Raw genomic sequence first — 19,246 nt, forward strand, 5'->3', positions numbered from 1 at the left:
AAGTTGATTAGTCTGTTCGATTTTCTGGAGCAGGGTTTGCTAAGAGAAATCGAACCAATGATCAGACTTGCAGCGAGGGGCAGTGAGTGCATAGCACAGAGGCAGAGATAGTGTCGAAGGATCAGCGCTAAGGCAGAGAAGGCTGCGCAGAGCCAGCAGGAGCCATGCAGAGGGCCAGAGGGATTGCGTAGAGGCTACCAGGACCTGCGTGAGTGATGCAAAGGGCCAGAGAGCCAGTGCAGAGCATCAAAAGGCTGACACAGAGGGTTCCAGGCTGACACAGAGGCCAACAGGGCTGACATGGAGCCTCAGAGAGGTGTTGGAGAGATTTTCGTGGAGCAAACTTGCCAAATATATGCTTCCAAAGAGAGGTATTACTGCCAAATTGATTTCTCTGTCGGGTGAGCCAGTTTGGCACCCAGTTGTACTCAAGAAAGTTGTTTAATAATAAAACCTTCAGAACTGCTACACCGTTTTTCCCAAGTTGGGTTTTCCGAGGACGATTGTCCAAAAATAATGGTGTCCCTTGTGTGTTTGTCTATTCTTTCAGTTGATGATCTATAGATGGTTGAGACTGTACTTGTGTTTATTTTCAGTGTTTATATGGTTAAATAACTTGTTAAGTAATTAAAATGTAGGTGAGATAAACTAGATAGTGCAAGAAGAATTTCTAACGGGTTAGGCTTAGAAATTCCAACAGTTTGATCCTTTGGTTGCTCAACTGCTGCACAGAGCCAGTGTGACCCAGGTCTTTGGCCATCGAAATTTGTCAACTTTGTTGGCATTCAAGCGTTTCGCCATAAGCTTTTGGAGGTTCTCTAGGTTAACGTCAAGCCATTGGCCATTTAAAAAAAAAAAGAGAAAGAGTATTAAAAAAAAGGAAAAAAAAAAAATCTATATAAAAAGGCGCATATATAAATTTTACATATATATATATATATATATATATATAAAACAAAACAAAAAAATGAAAAAAAAACCAGTTTAAAATATATATATATTAAAAACAAAAAAACACAAACAACAAAAACTTACTTGGGCTATAGGCCAACGATGCCTATCAACCACATCATCCACGCCCTGTCAAATCTCGTGTCAATCGTCGTCGCCACAGTCTATCCGACTGTGCTGACCAGTTCTATTGTCCGAGAGTAAGCAACGACCATCACTGGTGGTTCTGCCACTGCAGTGAATTCCCCAGGCGTTTATTCCACCTGCTTCCGCCAACCAAACGTGCCCTCTTTCCATCAACTATGGCCAATCAAACATTGTTGCCGTCCACGCAGACACATTCGCTCCAGCTGCTCATATAGCCAAGGAGTCAAGAGCAAGCACAGTGTTATGATGTCCACTTTGTAGGGAATAAGGTGTTCATCAAACACCGAAACTGGAAGAAGGTGAAGCAGATTGGGGTTCGAAGCAATAGGTTATATAAGTTTTAGCTTGATTCTCCAAAGGCACTAGTTAGTAGCACCATTAACACTGGAAGAGACCTGAATGAATTGTGGCATTGGAGAATGAGTCATCTACACCATGGAGCATTGAGGATGCTCAAGGAGACAGTGACGGGTGTTCCAAAATTAAGCACAGAACACAATGATGTGTGTAGGGGATGCATATTTGGGAAATACGCTAAGGCAGTGTTCCCAAGAAATGACAGTAGATCAAATGGGGTGTTGCAGCTTGTACATTCAGACATTCGTGACCCAATGTCCACCAGATCTCTCAGAGGGTACGAGTACTTCATCACCTTCATAGATGACTACTCCAAGAAGAAATGGATCTACTTTTTGAGACCAAGGATGAGGTCTTTAATCGGTTCCAAAAGTTTAAGGTGGAGAACCTAACAGGGATAAAGATCAAGGTACTTCGCACAGATAAGGGAGGAGAGTACACAAACAATGGTTTCATTGATTACTATGCGAAGGAGGGCATCATGAGAGAGTGGACAACTCCATACAATCCACAACAGAATGGAGTAGTGGAGGGAAAAAACAGGAGTGTCGTTGGGGCAGCAAAGGTTATGCTATATGATCAAGACTTGCCCAAATTTTTATGGGCAGAGGCATGTAGCACAGCGATGTACATCCAGAACAGGGTTCCTCACAGGGCGTTGGAGAAGACAACACCAGAGGAGGTTTTCTCAAGGAAGTAACCAAATGTCAGCCACTTCAAAATCTTTGGTAGCATAGCATACAGCCATGTACCAAATGAAAAACGCACTAAATTAGATTACACTACAGAGAAATGGTACTTTGTTGGGTATATTGAAACCTCAAAGACATACAGGATCTACATTCCTAACAGTAGGGAGATTATCGTGAGATAGGACGTGAAGTTCATTGAGGAGAGGGCCTTTGGAAGTTCTCACGAGATGTCGTCAAGTGATCAAAGTGAACTAGCAGAAGCTCCATTAGTCCAGCAACAGGGACAGTCATAGGGTCAGCAAAGTACTAGTATAGTAATTAGTACGAGCAATTGCTCAGGTATAGGAAATCCAGCGAGTTTGTAGCAGATGGAGTAGCAGAGACTGGATGAGGAGCTAGTTGAACCACCCAACACTAGCCATCGAATCAACAAATAAGTCTGTCAAACACTTGAGGATATGCAGGGGTTTATGGAGGCTCCTAGGATGGGCAAGAGGGAGTACAGAGTCCAGACAGCCAGACAAGTACCAAGCATTGATGGCACAAGTTGTTGAACCTTCCAGTTATCAAGGGGCTGCACAACATCAGGTGTGACAGAATGCCATGGTGGAGTATAGCTCCATCATGACAAACGATGTGTGGGAGGTACTACCTAGGCCTGTGGAACTTCTTGATGTTCTTGCTCTTATATTTCTATTTGTTTCATTATGTTATTATTTACATGATACTTTTCAAGTTATGTTGATGTGTATCTATTTCACATTAACATAAGGATTATTTACTTGCTCTAGATAGGGAAATGAAATAGTTGATGTCAAATATATCTCTAAAATTTTCTCTTCAATGCATTTGATTAAGCCCATGTGGATCTAATCTTTTCATGTGACGTTGTGGAGAAAATATTTCTTTGATCAAACTTCAAGCGTGAAGGGAAGTTCTCGGGCGAACCAACCCACTCTTGAAAGTACTCAAGGAGAACCCACATTTGTCAATTGCCAAAGTCTTATGATTTGAATTTGTCTTGCAGGGATTTCTTTTGAGCTTAATCATACTCTTAGCTTAGCCTTTGTAGATTATATTGTACACATACATTTGTAATTTTATTAATTATTTTCATAGCTAACGCTTGGTTTGTTTTGCAACCCTCTCTAACTTGTTTCTTGTTAAAGCTTGCGGGATTTATTATTTGAAACTATTAACAAGTTGTGTGCAGGATCTTGGGCTCTCAATTCAAGACTAATTTTCTCTCTTGGCCGTGGGCATTCGAGGCTCTCTTTGGCAAGACCAAGTTCCATTTTGGGGCTGCATTTCTCTCTCTTGGTCGTGGGCTTAAGGAGGCTTAGCCTTTCTTGCTTTGGTGCAAATTCCTCTTCTTAAATCTAATTTTTGTATCTAAAGCGTCCCCTTCGAAATGTCAGATTTCAAGGCCCTCCTTGGTATCATTTGCAGCAATAATTCATCAAGGAAAAGTTTATGGTCTAAAGGCTTCATTGTAAAAAAAAATCCTTGAGTTTGGAGGAGGCTTTCATAAGCCCTTGCCTCTTGTAATTTAATTAAAGAAATTTATAATTTTTGGAAGCGTGAGTTTTACCCATTGGCATCCATATCTCTCCACTTTGGGAGAAAACTTGTGGTTGGTTTGATTTGTTGATTCTAGTTTCTCTTTTCACTTGCATGCTTCAATTTTCTATTTAACACAACCATGCATCTCACTTAATTTACTAAAGTTCACTAAAATTTGCTTGCCATTTACATTACTTGCTACAAGTCACAAGTTACACTTTATTTCATAGCAATTCATTTTTATGCAAGCATCTCTTTAACTTGATACATTTTAGCTTGGGTATTGTCTAAAGTTCACTTATGTTTCACTATTGTGCAACAATTTCATATCTTAAGTTTTGATGCATTGTGTATTTGGGCAATTTCACTTTCCAAAGCAACCAATTGTTTTATGTCAAGCTAATCTCTCAAGTTAAAATTTATTTCTTTTGCAAAGCTATTTTGAGTACAATCTTGAGTTTATTTTTCACAAGCATTGACATTTATTTTACATGCAAATCCATTGCTCATAAGTTTCTGTCAGACCAGGAGTAACTCCAGACTTGGCAGAAAAACTGATTCATTTATTTCATTAGGTAGCTATTGTTATATACATGAATGTGACTGATCAGTTCATCTTCTTGATGACTGTTCACATTCCACATTCACCCAATCGCAGAGGATTAGGTGTCAACATTCCCCCCCCTTAATCTGAAGGGATGTTGGTGAGTTTTTTTTTTTTTGGCAGAAAAACTGATTCATTTATTTCATTAGGTAGCTATTGTTATATACATGAATGTGACTGATCAGTTCATCTTCTTGATGACTGTTCACATTCCACATTCACCCAATCGCAGAGGATTAGGTGTCAACATTCCCCCCCTTAATCTGAAGGGATGTTGGTGAGTCCAAGCATCGTTCTGAATCTTTCAAGCTTTTCTCTTCCAAGCGCTTTGGTGAAGATGTCTGCAATTTGCTCATTTGTGGAACAATGACGAAGATGGATTGTTTTGGCCTCAACATGATGTCGGATCAGATGATATTTAGTATTGATGTGCTTTGTACGATCATGGAACTTTGGGTTCTTGGCCAACTTTATTGCAGAGGTGTTGTCAATCATGAGTGGAGTTGATTGTACTTGTTTTACCTGCAAATCTTCAAGAATTTTCCTGAGCCACACAATTTCTTTCGTTGCTTCAGCTGCTGCCACGTATTCTGCTTCTGTTGTGGAATCTGCTGGAACTGATTGTTTGCGTGATCTCCAAGAGACAGCTCCTGATCCAAGACTCATAGCATATCCTGAAGTAGATACTCCAGTTTCTTTGTCTCCATCGAAGTCTGAATCAGAGTATCCAATCAAGCTGAAGTCGTCCACCTGTGTATATTTGATTCCAAGGTCTTGAGTTCCCTTCAAGTACCTTAGAACTCTTTTTGCAGCAGACCAATGTCCCTCACAAGGCTTTTGCATGAACCTGGAGAGGATTCCAACAGTAAATGAAATGTCTGGTCTGGTAGTAGTGAGGTAGATGAGATTTCCTACAAGCTGTCTATACTTTGTTGCATCCTCAAATTCCTTTCCTTCAATAGATGTGAGCTTTAAGTTTTGTTCCATTGGAGTAGAAAGAGGATTGCACTCTGTCATGCCAAATCTGTTTAACAAATCTCCAATGTATTTCTTTTGAGAAAGAAATATGGATTTTGGATGTTGGGTTACTTCAATGCCAAGATAGTAATGAACATAGCCCAAATCAGTCATTTCAAAACTTTTTCCTAATTCTTTCTTTATGGATGCAATATAGCTTTCATCGTTCCCTGTCATTAAAAGATCATCTACATATACCACAAGATATACAACTGTTTTGCCAACTTTCTTGACAAATAAAGTTGCATCATCAAGATCAAAATGATTGAAGTTGAGTTTCAGAAGATGCTCAGTTAGTTTTTCATACCAGGCTCGTGGTGCTTGTTTGAGGCCATACAAGGACTTCACAAGTTTGCATACTTTATGTTCATGTCCTTTCACAGCAAATCCTTCAGGCTGAAACATAAAAACATTCTCTTTTAGATCTCCATTCAAGAATGCAGTTTTTACATCCATTTGATGGACTTTCCAACCGTTCTGAGCAGCTACTGCAAAGAGTGTCCGGATGGTGGCCCATTTTGCTGTGGGGGCAAAAGTTTCCTCATAATCGACCCCTTCCTTCTGTGCAAAGCCTTTTGCCACAAGCCTAGCTTTGTGCTTGTCAAGTGAGCCATCAGCTTTGTACTTGTTCTTGTAGACCCACTTGCAGCCAATTGGTTTGGTTCCAAATGGAGGATCAACCAGATTCCAAGTGCCATTCTTTATGAGGGCATCATACTCCTTTTTCATCGCTTCTTTCCATTCATCATGAGAAGCAGCTTCTTTGAAGGAAGTTGGTTCAAAATCTGTAGACAAGTTCAATTCACAATCATAAGTAACATCCATATCAACAGGTGAATTAGAGTCATCTACATCACCTCCATTTTGTCGGTTTGAATTTCTGGTTCCTATTTTTCCAATTTCATCAGGATGAACACTTTCAAGTGTCTTTGTCAGCCACTTTGGGGGACCTTTCTGAGATGGTCCAGGCTGCTCTGTTGATTGAGTTGGGACTGAATCAAGATTGAGTCTCCCAATTCTATCAATTACATCACTTAAAGCATCATCCGTTGTTGGAGTTTCATGCAGGGGAGATTGTTCTTCAGAAGAAGATTCCACATGTTGTTCTAGTATAGGAATCCCCCCTTCAAGATGTGGAATCTGATTATCAAATTCTTGAAATGATTTCGTTTTTGCGAATCTATCCAAGCAATCAAGTTGCCACTCAACAACATTGTCAGATTTGGATGATTCAAGAAAAATGACATCTCTAGATACAACAAACTTTTTATTTACTTCATCATAGAGGCGGTATGCTTTAGAGGTGTTTGAATACCCCAGGAAGATACACTTACGACTTCTAGCACCAAGTTTGTTTCTATGTACCTTTGGTATCAAAGCATAACAGGTGGAACCAAAGATCCTGAGATGTTTTACCGAAGGAACATGTCCATACCACAATTCATAAGGAGTCTTGTTTCTTATAGCATTAGATGGACATCTATTCTTTATATATGTAGCACATAGAACAGCATCAGCCCAAAACATTATCTTTACATTTTTGAAAAAGAGCATGGATCGTACCATATTCAAGATTGTTCTATTCATTCTTTCAGCTACACCATTCTGTTGGGGATTATAAGGCACAGTTGTTTGATGTTTAATCCCATGTTGGCGAAGATAGTGTTCAAATTCATTTGATGTATATTCTTTTCCATTATCAGTGCGAATAGACCCAATATGAGATTGTGCATCATTTTCAATCCATTTATGAAAATTCTTGAATGTTTGAAAAGCAACAAATTTGTTCTTCAATAAATAAACCCAACACATTCTGGTGTAATCATCAATAAATGTCATGATATATTTATTTCCATTTGCAGAAGGAACAGGCATTGGACCACATAAATCTGAATGAATGAGTTCAAGCTTCCTATGTGCTCTTGAATGTGAATCATGAAAAGACTGTTTGCTATGCTTTCCTAGAATGCAAGCATCACATTGCTTATGTTTCCTAGGAATTGTAGGCAAACCAGCAACACCATTTTTCTTCAATAAGCGGAGACTGTCATAGTTTAAATGTCCAAATCTAGCATGCCATAATAAACTTGATGGAAGTGTACCTTCTTCATGATGAGAAATATATGAGAAATGATGTGCATGAGCAGAGGTTCCTTGCAGTTTGAGAAGCCTTTCTTCTTCTATTCCCCTCATGACAAGTGAGTGGTCAGATGCTTTTCTTACCTCAAGCTTGCCATCAAACATATGAATGGAGTGACCTTGCTGGCGGATGTGGACCAAGGACAGCAAGTTTCTCTTGAGCTGTGGAAGATATAGAACATGATCCAGAAGAAAGTCTGGAAGACCAGGCAGTTTAAGCCTGATTGTGCCAAGCCCTGATGGCTTGATTTTTGACTGATCTGCAAAGTATACTGCTCCATCAACATTGTCAGTGAAATCTTCAAAAAAATCTTTCCTATGAGTCATATGACAGGTTGCTCCTGAATCAAGCAACCAATCATTTTTCGAAGAAGCAAGTGAAGCATTAAACAAATCTTCATTTACTCCAATGTTACATTGTGCCTCAATATAGTGAGCAGATTCAGGTGCTTTACCTTTGTCTGTATCATCAGTTTTACCTTTCTGCTGGTTTCTTTTCTGCTCAATTTTGTCCCATGGTAGTTTGCATGTAGAAGCATCATGTGATCCATTTCGTTTGCAGCGAATGCAATGCAGATCTGCTTTTTCTCCTTGAGAATGTCTGCCCCCCCTGCCTCTGAAGTATCTTCCTCTTCCTCTTCGTCCACCTCTTCCTCTTGTAGAATCTTGAGCAGGATGCTTTTCTTTATGAGCAAGGCAAACAGTCTCTTCAGAAGATTCAGGGACTGTCTTCTTTCCAAAGGCTTTCTCTCTTTCAGCAAACTTTTTCACAAGAGAGTCAAAGGTTATATCTTTAAGATTTCCATTTGCTTGTAAAGACTCAAGATAATTGGAGTAAGTAGGATAGAGTGCCTTGAGAAAAGCAATAAGAGGGATATCCAGCTCCACCTTAGTGGATTTGATATCATGCATTATGGATTTTACTTCAGATGCAAGAGCAAGAGGATCATTATTTTTCAGTTCAAGAGTGAAGAGTTTAATCATGAGCTGAACAACTTCAAGTGCAGAATGTGAGTCATAGAGTTCTTTGAGCTTTTGTAAAGCTTCAAAGGCAGTTGAATATGATGAAATATGGCGACTTACTTCTTCATTTACAGATGCTGCGATTAATGCATATGCTTTGCTGTTCTTGTTATCCCAAATGACGAGCTCTTTGTCTGATGTAGGCTGTACTGGGTCATTGTCTCCTTCTCCGACACACACTCCCTTCCACAACTCATTGAAGATGAGGGTGTGTTTTATCATCCGAGACCATTCAGGATAGTTCTCCTTGCCAGTGAGAACTATCCCTACCATAGAGATGATTGAATGCATTCTGTAAAAATACTTCTGCTGGAAAAAAAATCCTTATGTTACAGCCTTATGCACTTTATTTTCCTCTAACGTTTGATAGAAGCATCAGCATTTCTTTGTACATATCACTTCAATATATCATGCAATACTACTATGTTTTGAAAAAAACGCGCAAGGGATCACTTCAATATATCACTTCAATATATATCAATATATCATGCAATACCACTTTGAAAGCAGCGCAATATATCACTATATCACTTCAATGTATCAATATATCACTTCAATATATTACTTCAATGTATCAATATATCACTTCAATATATCATGCAATACTACTTTGAAAGCAGCGCAATATATAAACGCTTTAAAAGTTTTGAATGATACTGCACAATACTCAACACTATGAACAAACGTTTTGAATGGTATACACTGCGCACAGCCTTGATTGCAACACGTCCACGGGTTTAGTTCATCGCAATTCGAATTCAGTTTCCACTTCTCTTCCCACAGACGGCGCCATGTTCTTGCTTATTTTCTCTACAGGAGATGGTCCAGACACCGCGTTTCTCAAGAAACCAAAACAGGTAGTAAAATGGTTTAGAAGCAGCATTGATCAACAGCGTGGCTTTGAAAGAGAGCTTGGTGCAATGGGTGACATAAAGCAGATTAAATATTCAACTTTGAAATATGCGTTAAATACAATCAATCATCACAGCGAAGGATCGAAACTTGTATCGATTGCCACGGCAAAGAATCGATGCTCCAAATTTATATGGAATCCTTTACCCAACTTACAATCAACCACAGTTCTTCACAAGGTTTCAACACGCATTACCTTTGCTGTGTCTGGCAATTCATGCCACTGTCAAGACTGATCAATACGCCGTCCAAATGCCTTTCAATACCATGTTATCTCCAGCTGTACAAGGTTAACCGAACCAGCAACCACAAAGACCCGTTCAGACCGTTCAAAGCCTCATTCGGCTCCGCGACAGCTTCTGGGACAAGTCTTTCCCAAAAAGACTCGAAATATTCAGTTTTCACCGTCGAATAGCTCAGAATCGCCAGTTTTCTGCTAGAGGGTATAATGAAAAGAGCAGCGTTCAACAGTGACCGTTAAAGAGGGTATAATAAAAAGAGCAGCGTTCAACAGTGATGCTACTGACGGACAGGCGGGGGCAGCGCATTATGGACAGAATAATCAGATGAATGCAATGCAATGGAGGCAGAGCATTTCAGGACAGAGGCAGTGGCAGAGATGAAGGGAGTTACGACTATTCTTAGGACTGGCTCTGATACCATGTCAGACCAGGAGTAACTCCAGACTTGGCAGAAAAACTGATTCATTTATTTCATTAGGTAGCTATTGTTATATACATGAATGTGACTGATCAGTTCATCTTCTTGATGACTGTTCACATTCCACATTCACCCAATTGCAGAGGATTAGGTGTCAACAGTTTCAAGTTTGCTTTTGGTGGATCATTAATTTATCACAAGTCAAAGCAAATACTTTCACTTCACAATTTTACATGTTATAAAGCTTATGCAATCTTGTGTTTAAAGCATCTCTATCTTTTATATAGCACTTGCAAATTTACTTGCATATCATAGTAGGCATCATAACTTAGTTGCACATTTAAAATCCAAGCATAAGCTTGGTTGATAGAAATCATAGGGAAAAAAGACTCTCTTAAAAAGTTCTTCCATTTGGTACGAAATAAGATAAAAACATTGTGACCCTACAGTTATGAAGGTGGCTTGTCCCATTGTAAGAACAAAGGCAGACGCTAGCTCGTAAGACTCAAGGGACAGGTATCGTTAATGACACCATCATGTTCTCACCTCCTCTTTCTTACAGTCACCCCAATTTTTACCCTTTGGTAAGAGCTCAAGAGGAACTTATAATCTAGATTAGGCATTTTAGATTAAAAGTAATCAAGATAATTGCATCTAAATCTAGTGTAGATGCATTTCATATTAACACATCTCATGGTTTTACTTGCAATTGGTCATATTGTTGAATTGAATATTTTGTTTTGGCAAGCATTATTTCATCTATATTTTGCAAGTAGAATATTAATTGTTTTCCTTTTGCAAGATATCCTTGTATGTTTTGATTTAGCAATTGATTATATATCTTGGAGGCATCCTTATATCTTGTATTGATTATTTTATTGTGCTAACATTTTCTTGTTTCACTTTCAGGATTACTTGTGCTTTTATTTGAAAGCATTTCATTTATATCAAGCAAATGTCTTTCATTTTTGAGCAATACTTCAAAAGGAACTGGCTTTTTCATATGTTTATGCTTCTCTCATGTGTTGATGGTTGTTAATGGTTATTTCATTTCATAATGCTCACATCATATTTGCTTGTAATCTTAAAAAATGTAATCCACTTCACTTTAACATTCTCCTAGAAACCTCACATCTTTAACTTAGTTTTCTTTTAGGGACCACCCCCCATAGCTAGTCTAGAAGATAGCTTAACGGAGAGAGTTAGGAATGGGTGACAACCCCTTCTCTTAGTTCCTTGCCACCAACCACACCTTGTGGGGTTAAAGGCTTTCTCACTAACAGTAGGTAGGTGTAGGCGGTAGGGTCAACAGAAAGCTATTAGTGAATTTGTTCAGTCGGAAGATGGAAGTGACAAGTATTTACTGTGATAATCAAATTTGCATCACGCTCTCTGAGAATCTAGTGTTTCATGATAGGTCGAAGCATATCGACATAGGATATCACTTCATCAGAAATTGTGTGCAGAGTGGATTAGTTTGGCTACAGTATGTTCCCACACACCAGCAAGTGGCTGATATATTCACGAAGGCCCTCAGGAGGGCCAAGTTTGTCTACTGCAGAGAATAGATGGGTATACTGGAGATCACCTACCTCGCTAAGAGGGAGTGATAGTTCTTGGATATGGTAGCAGTGGACAGGTTTTCTAGTCTCGCATTGTGTCTAAGAGGCTAAGGAACACGAGATCTCCAAAACCAAGAAAAGCTTTCACGAGAAAAGACATGGAGACGCCTTAATTAAATTAATTGGTCAATATTTAAAAAGTTCCCAAGTCTAGCTTAGGAAAATTGGTTAATTAAAGGGAATTAATTGAGGAAGTTTGATTTTGCCCTAGAAGCTTTTATTGATGAAGTCGAATTGATCTTAGCCATTAGTTGAGATGTAATCGTAGCCATTGAGACTCCAACAAGAGATTATAAGAGTAGGTCGAAGGGATTGGAGAAGACACAGAGTGTATGAGTTGAGCAATTTGACTACCCAGTTGCAAGTATTCAGCAAGGGTGCAGTTGAAGCTAGGGAAAGCATCAAAGTGAGGAATCAACAGAGATTTGAGAGCAGGAGACCGAAGGAATTTTCCTCAACATTTTCCAATGTCTGGGAGACAAAAAAGAAGGGGCTGAATTCATCTGCAAAGGAGGTTGAATACAACAATGTGAGTTAGCCAGTTTACCAAATGTGAGTTGCCAAATAAGCCACGTTTCAGTTGCCAGTTGTCGGATCAATTTCCCGAAGGTAGAGCGAGTGGGTTTCAGAGGCAAAGGTAGGCTAGATGACTTGCCTGGAGGTGATTCCAAGGTGGTACGATTTTTCTTCAGCCTGATCTGCACATTCTAGGAGGAAGTGCGAATTCCAGGAGGTGCGAGTGGCTAGGAGAGGAAAAATCAATTGCAGAGGGAGACAAGGGTGTCTTCCTAATTATTTCACAGTAGTAGCTTGTTGGAGCTTTGCTAGATTGGCAAAGAAAATCATTGTACTCTTGAAGTTGTTGAATATAATAACAAAACCCTCATCTGCTACATTGCTTTTCCCTTCAAGGTTTTTCCAAGGACAATTGTCCAAAAATAACGATGTTATATTTTGTGTGTGTGCATCTATTTCTCAGTTCCATATCTTGTTTTCCGCAGCGTTTTTATTGTGAAGAACGCAATAGTGAATTTATCATTATTTGTCGAATAATAGTTCAGAAGACAAATAAATTGCTAACAGTTAGAAGATAAATCTCTAGTTTATTGCATTCAAGGAATTTTCACATGATTCTCTAGCCATTGGCCTAATCCTAATAGCTACATGACATTTTGTTTTTATAATCTTGTTAATCTCTATGATGGTTGTACTCACCATAATGGCTCTTGGGCTTTCCTTTTTGTCTGGGGTGGTGCTATGATAGTTGTGGCTTAGTTTTGGTAGTTAGAACTATTTTAGCTTACTACCTTTGGCATTTAATTCCCAAAAAGCTATTGTTAATGCAAGTTGCAACAATAACACATATTTTTGTAAATAAATGCACATGTACATATCGTGAAATATTAAAAATTAAAATATTTTCTATAGGAAAAGTCGATGAAGACCATTACGTGTATCATCTTTTGATTAATTGATAAAGAGCATGATTGTACCCAAAACACATGTTCATGCTTTCCACTAAATGTAAGAACTATACATGGATAGAAAGTATAAATTATTGCACTGGAAGGCACATTCTATCGCCAAATATGGGGGGGTGTTTCATGAGTGAGTGCAAGGTTGGCATCATGTCCACTTTACACATTTTAAAAAAATAATAATGTAATAACCAACCTAGATCTATCAAACGTTGAGACGACCAAATCATGTAATCCCAATCAACACTAAATAGATTTAAGGTTAAGAGTGATCTAGATTGGTCTATTAATCACATAACTAATAGATTTGGGTAAATCCTATATTGTGTTTGACATAACAACAATATTGGTTGCTAAAGTGCATAAAACTACATTTACGAATATAAAAAATAATAATATTTGCATTTAAGTTTTGTTATCTTCCAAAACTAAAAACATTACAACTCAAGCAAAAACATTAAAAAAATTATTGAAAAGAAGCAAGGGCGTTGAAATCAAAAATCTAAAACAAAATACTATGTTGCAAACATGGAAACAAAGTAATCTATCTCATTGTAAGTTCAAAATACTTACACCGAATCAATGTTGCGTGCCTGTTTTGAAACTAGTGCATTTGCAACTACAAAAGATCCAACCCCGAGATCCATCTGTTTGGCCAATTTTAGTTAACGGTTAATTTCTTGAAATTGTATTAAAAACCATCAACAAAATTGCAATGCCAACTAAATATCAAGAGAAAATAATATCTAATATGCACAACAATTTATATATATATATATATATAAGTAAATTTTTAGTCAAGTCATAAAAGTGCTAAATTATTGAGGATGTTGTACACCTACATATAGTTATCTTACCTATTTACACACTTTGTTGTTTCCTAGTGATACTAGTACATTAACATTTGATGTAGTGTGTACCATTGCATTTTCCCATGAACACAAGGTTTTGCCAAGTACTTTATTAAATTCATTTCCTAATTCTAATTTATCAAGATATTTATGTTTAATTGACTATGTTACAAGTAAGATCTAAGAAACCAACAAAAACAATACCACAAAGTTGTTATCACTTGAAATGACCATCTCAAGGGTTCATCTCGATTGATTCAACTTTAATAGTGCTGGACTATGCATCGGAATCAAGGATAAGTGTGGATTGCATTTTCATTAATGTGATACACATTTGAATGCATTAGTCAAACTGTTGGATTCAACTTCCAAGGTCTCTTGGACTCTTGCTAAATGTTCATATTCCTCACCATAGCCATAATAAATTAGGTATCTAATATTCCCCCCTTAATCCGAAGGGATGAATCTGAGTCCAAGTAGGGAGATGAGGACAACTTCAAATGGCTAAATTTGCTCTCTAAATCTAGCGGTTTTGGGATGACCACAAACCCAAAGGTTAGCGGAACCCAAAGACTTCTACTAAATGGCGACTTAAAGCTAACCACCTGTTGACCATTGAAGTGTACCCAAAACTTTTGAAGACTCCATGCCCGAGAAAGTATCAGAGGCTTCATGTACCATCAAAGTTCACCATATCATTAGAGTTTCTCAACTCTACTTCTTTTTCTCGTCTTCTTCTGTTGTACTCAGATTCCACAAGCCCTATGGGGATGATGTAAAGTGATGCTAGTATGATGAGTTGAGTCATGTTACGGGCCTAGGTAACTTGGGACCTTGTCATCAAGTGAGTTTACTTTGAGAGATTTTTTTCACTTGGTTAATTATTAGGTGCTTACAGGGACTTAATAATTAATTGAGTTTTTTCCTCCAAGCATAACCCCAAAGCTGGAGTGTGGCTTGATAGAGGCCTTGAGAGAGTCCTAGCGTCTAGAGTCATTATATATTACCATACTAGATCACTCATAGAATTTCATGGAATTTGATTAGGTCTAGGGTCATTTTTGTAATTTTTTAAATTTTCTGCAGCGCAGAAATTTAAATAAAATCTGAATGTAAAATGTAATAAGTGATGTCCAGAGAAGTTGTATGGGTATGTGTACTCAAAATTACACCTCTCACCCTCAAATTTCTATCAGGCCACACTTTGAGGGGTAAAAAATAAGTTCTAGACCCTCAAAACCCATTTTTCTTAAGTTTAGTGGAAAATGTGGGAATAACTTAGCCCAACAATTAAATAAATGGAGAAAACTAAGTATCCACACATGCTCAAATGAGGTGGAAATTCATCTAAAGGTCAAAGTTGAGTTGTCAAGTGATGTAGACTCCACATAAGCCACAAATCAAGCAAATCGATTTTTTTGTGGAGAAAACAACAAGTTCCAATGACAAGATCCATGATTTGAGGAAGTTAACTCGAGCTTCAAGGAGATATCATGAGTTGACTTGAGATTGGATTAGAGTTTACTTGAGTGAGGTGGAGAGTGGTCTCCTACCACTCCACTTCACTCTCCCACATGTCCTCCCATCTAATTTGAGCTCCTTCATCAAGGATTGTGTGGGCCTCTAAGGATGACATCGAGTTGCCACTTGGGAAATTTGAATTTGCATGAAGGAGCATTGGGATTGTCACCTATTTGTCTTTGGATTGTTACCATTTGCCTTGGGATTGGCTCCTAAAATTCTATAGAATAGAGCCATGGGCTCTCACTATGAATCAAGATATGAGTTATTGGGCTTAAGGATACTCTACTGGATTGTACACTCTTTTGCAAATTAATACAAAAGACTTTGGGGTTACATTTGAGGTGTTATTCTCCTTGTGTATGGTAATATCTTGATATTCTTGCTTTTGTCTTTCTACTTATTTCATTATGCTATTATTTCCATTATGTTTTTCAAGTTGTGTTGATGTATAGCTATCTTACATTAGTATAAAGATTATTTACTTGCTTTAGATAGAGAATGTTTTAGTTGATGTCCAATATATCTCTAAAATTTTCTCATAATTGCATGTGATTAAGCCCATATAGATCTAATTTGTCTATGTGAAGTTGTGTAGAAAATATTTTTTTGGATCAAGCTTCAAGTGTGAGGGGAAGTTCTCAGAGGAACCAACCCACTCTTGAAATACTCAAGGAGAACCCACATTTGTCAATTTCCAAAGCCTCATCTTTCAAATTTGTCTTGCAGGGATTTCTTTTGGGCTTTGGGCTTATATCTCAAGCATAATCCATTTAATATTTATTTCTCAAAATAGTGTCTCATTTGCTATAATCTTGCTATTTCAAAGCCAAATTATCCTAAGTAAAGAAGAGAGTTTACTCATACACTTTAACTTGTTGATTTGGGATAGCATCGGATGTGCTCTAGCCACAAAAATTGGTGGAGAGGCTAAGGCACATGAGATCTCCAATACCCAGAAAGGGTTTGGGCAGATTCTAAACGGTTTAGGAGATATTAAAATAATTAATATTTCTAATGGAGTCCCTAAGTCTAAAATTAGGGAAAATAAAATATGAATGTGAATTAATATAAAATTGTGTTAGAATGGTCCAAAAGTCATGGATCAAACCAGATCTAATCTTAGTGGTTGATTAGGGACTTAATCTGGGTCGTTGATTTGTCAACGAGAAAAGTATAAGAGGATGCTTGAGGATCACTTGGAGAACACAGCAAGAGATCAAGATTTCGACTTTTTGGGGCTAGGTTTGCTGAGAAAGTTGAGAGAGTGATCTGGAGTTACAGCTGAGGGGCAGTGAATACAGAAGCAGAGAGGCAGAGAACGTGTCAGGAGGATCAGCGCAGCAACCGGGAAAGTTGACGCAGAGGACAGAATCCAGAGCTGCCAGGAACTGCCGAGAAAGCTGACGCAAAGGGCAGAAGCCGGAACTACCGGGAACAGTCGAAACTGTCAAGAACTGCCAGGAAAGCTGACGCAAAGAGCAGAAGCCGGAACTGCTGGGAATAGCCGGAACTACCGAGAACTACTGGAACTGTCGGGAAAGCTAACGTAGAGGGCAAAAGAGGCTAACGCTGGGTTTTTTGTGGGGCAGAGTGGAGCTAAGGAGTTGCCGGAGTGTTTATCCGGGGTGTCAGCCAGAGCATCTGTCTCCAAAGGAGAGGTACTACTACCGAGATTTTTCTCTATTGGGTGAGCCAGATTTGGCACCCAGATTGTATTCTGAAACTGCTTAATAAATCAAACCCTCAAATAGCTACACCGGTTTTCCCGCATTGAGTTTTTCCGGGGACAATAGTCCAAAAATAACGGTGCCATTTGTGTGCTTGTTTCTGTTTCCTTCAGTTGATGATCTGTAATGTGTTGAGCATGTACTTGTGTTTCTTTTCAGTATTTACATGGTAAATAACTTGTTAATTAATCAAAACAAGTAGGAAGGAATAAATCAAAAAGTACATGGAGGGTTTCTAACTGTTAGACTTAGAAACTTCAACATGATATCAGTGCGTGGTTGCAGATCACAAGAGAACTGAGGACATCAGCCGAGCAGAGCAGCAGCAGCAGAAAACAGTTGTCCCGAGTGACAGAAGTTGTTCCTAGCAACAAAACAGCAAGGAAGGGGTGATGCAGTGCCTGCGTCATCAAGTTCGGCCAAGAAGAGGTTGTGCAAAGGCTGAGGGAGGCAAAGACAGGCTCACGCAGAGGCCATGAGGGCTAACGCAGTTGACTTAGGGAGCTAGTTTGCCGGTGTTGGGACTCTTTAGAGCCTAGGAACTCTCACCTTCACGTTATTGGGGTTTAGGAGGCTGCAGATAACTTGCAGAGTGGAGCTGGTGGGGTACTGTTGTCAGAACAATACCTAACAGGGCAAGGCCAAGGAGGAGGGAGTTGCTACCGAGGGTTTTTAGCTGAGAAATCCGGATCAGTGGTGCGGTTGCACAGACAATCAGAGTAGAGGGCATCTCGACATCGGCAGAAGGATTTCCAGGAAGGAAATCGAGGCTCAGAGGGAGTCACATCAAGAACTTCCAGGAGGGAAGTAGAAGAGCAATGGAATGGCACTACACGGAGTAAGACACCAGGACAGATTGGACAGAGCCTCAAACTTCGTAGTCTGGAAGGCCAGAATCTTATCTGTACTTGACAAAAATCGTGTCAAGCACTTCGCCTTGAAGACGATAGTGGTCCCAGTTGACCTAGCGAACAATGACAGCTATGAGGAAGTAATGGCGAGGGCCAAGAGTATCATTCTTGACGGGATCAAGGATCATATAGTACCACATATTGCCGAGAAGAATACGGCACGGCAGATGTGGGAGGCCCTGACCAAGTTGTATCAGCATACTTCCGTGTAGAGGAAGATGCTCCTAGAAAATCAGTTGCGGTCATACCAAATGCAGAAGGGAGAACAGATCAACACCTTCCTCGGTCAATTAAAGGAGATTTGAGATCAGTTGACTTCCATAGGGGCCACACCAGATCTAGAGTTGATGGTGAGAACAGCCCTGAATGTAGTCTCAGAAGACTGGGAGGTTTTTATCCAAAGCATACTAGGCAGGACGACCCTTCCAGATTGGGAGGAAATGTGGGCGGCTCTTCGACGGGAAGAGATCAGGAGGGTGACCAAGACGAGAAGCAGCAGCAAGGGGATAAGAATCAAGGAGGAGGAGGTGGATGTTGCCCTAGCATCTGAGGGTAAGCAAGAAAAGCGGAAGAAGAAGGAACTCTCCAAGGTCAAATGCTTCCACTGTGGAGAGTTGGGTCATTATGCAACCCAGTGTCCGAGGAAAAAGAGCAAGGGAGAGGCTTCCAAGACCAAAGCAGCGCCAGCAAGGGCAGAGAAGGAAGTGGAGACAGACGATGATTGTGCCATGAGTGCTCATGCGCCACTTCAAAAGAAGTGGGGAGACATCGAGCTATAGTCAGGCGGACTACAGGCGATAAGGCGGAGGATCCTCGAGGTACCCAGCCTCTTGGATTATACCTTGCTATGGGAGCCCCGAAAAGGAGTAGCAGTATTGGCAATGTCAGTAGAGACGAATGCGGATGGAGCGACAGAGGGAACTACAGTGCAGGATTCCCAGGACAGCGCGAGGCTAGCAGGCTGCAACAGTGCGAGAAGCACAGGAGTGTTGCACCAGTGCAGGATAGCACAAAAAGGTGTGCAATGGTGCGATATGCATGGAGTTGTTGCAGCAACGCAGAGGTCAG

The 19,246-nt window shown here is 39.5% G+C and overlaps 1 protein-coding gene across 4 annotated transcripts in view; it reads right to left on the minus strand.

Annotated features, from left to right (window-relative positions):
• LOC149234433 (transferases, transferring acyl groups) overlaps nucleotides 1-19,246 on the minus strand; it is a 415,828-nt gene that overhangs the window by 209,570 nt on the left and 187,012 nt on the right. For all 4 annotated transcript variants that reach the window (XM_089371840.1, XM_089371839.1, XM_089371841.1 and 1 more), the window contains one exon: nucleotides 13,739-13,812. In XM_089371840.1, the coding sequence (XP_089227966.1) occupies nucleotides 13,739-13,812 (74 nt within the window). The remainder of the gene's footprint in view (nucleotides 1-13,738; nucleotides 13,813-19,246) is intronic.

This window comes from Pinus tabuliformis, chromosome 8, assembly GCF_031772625.1.
Source record: "Pinus tabuliformis cultivar Carrire ecotype Pingquan chromosome 8, CPIR1, whole genome shotgun sequence".
Classification (NCBI taxonomy): Eukaryota; Viridiplantae; Streptophyta; class Pinopsida; order Pinales; family Pinaceae; genus Pinus; species Pinus tabuliformis.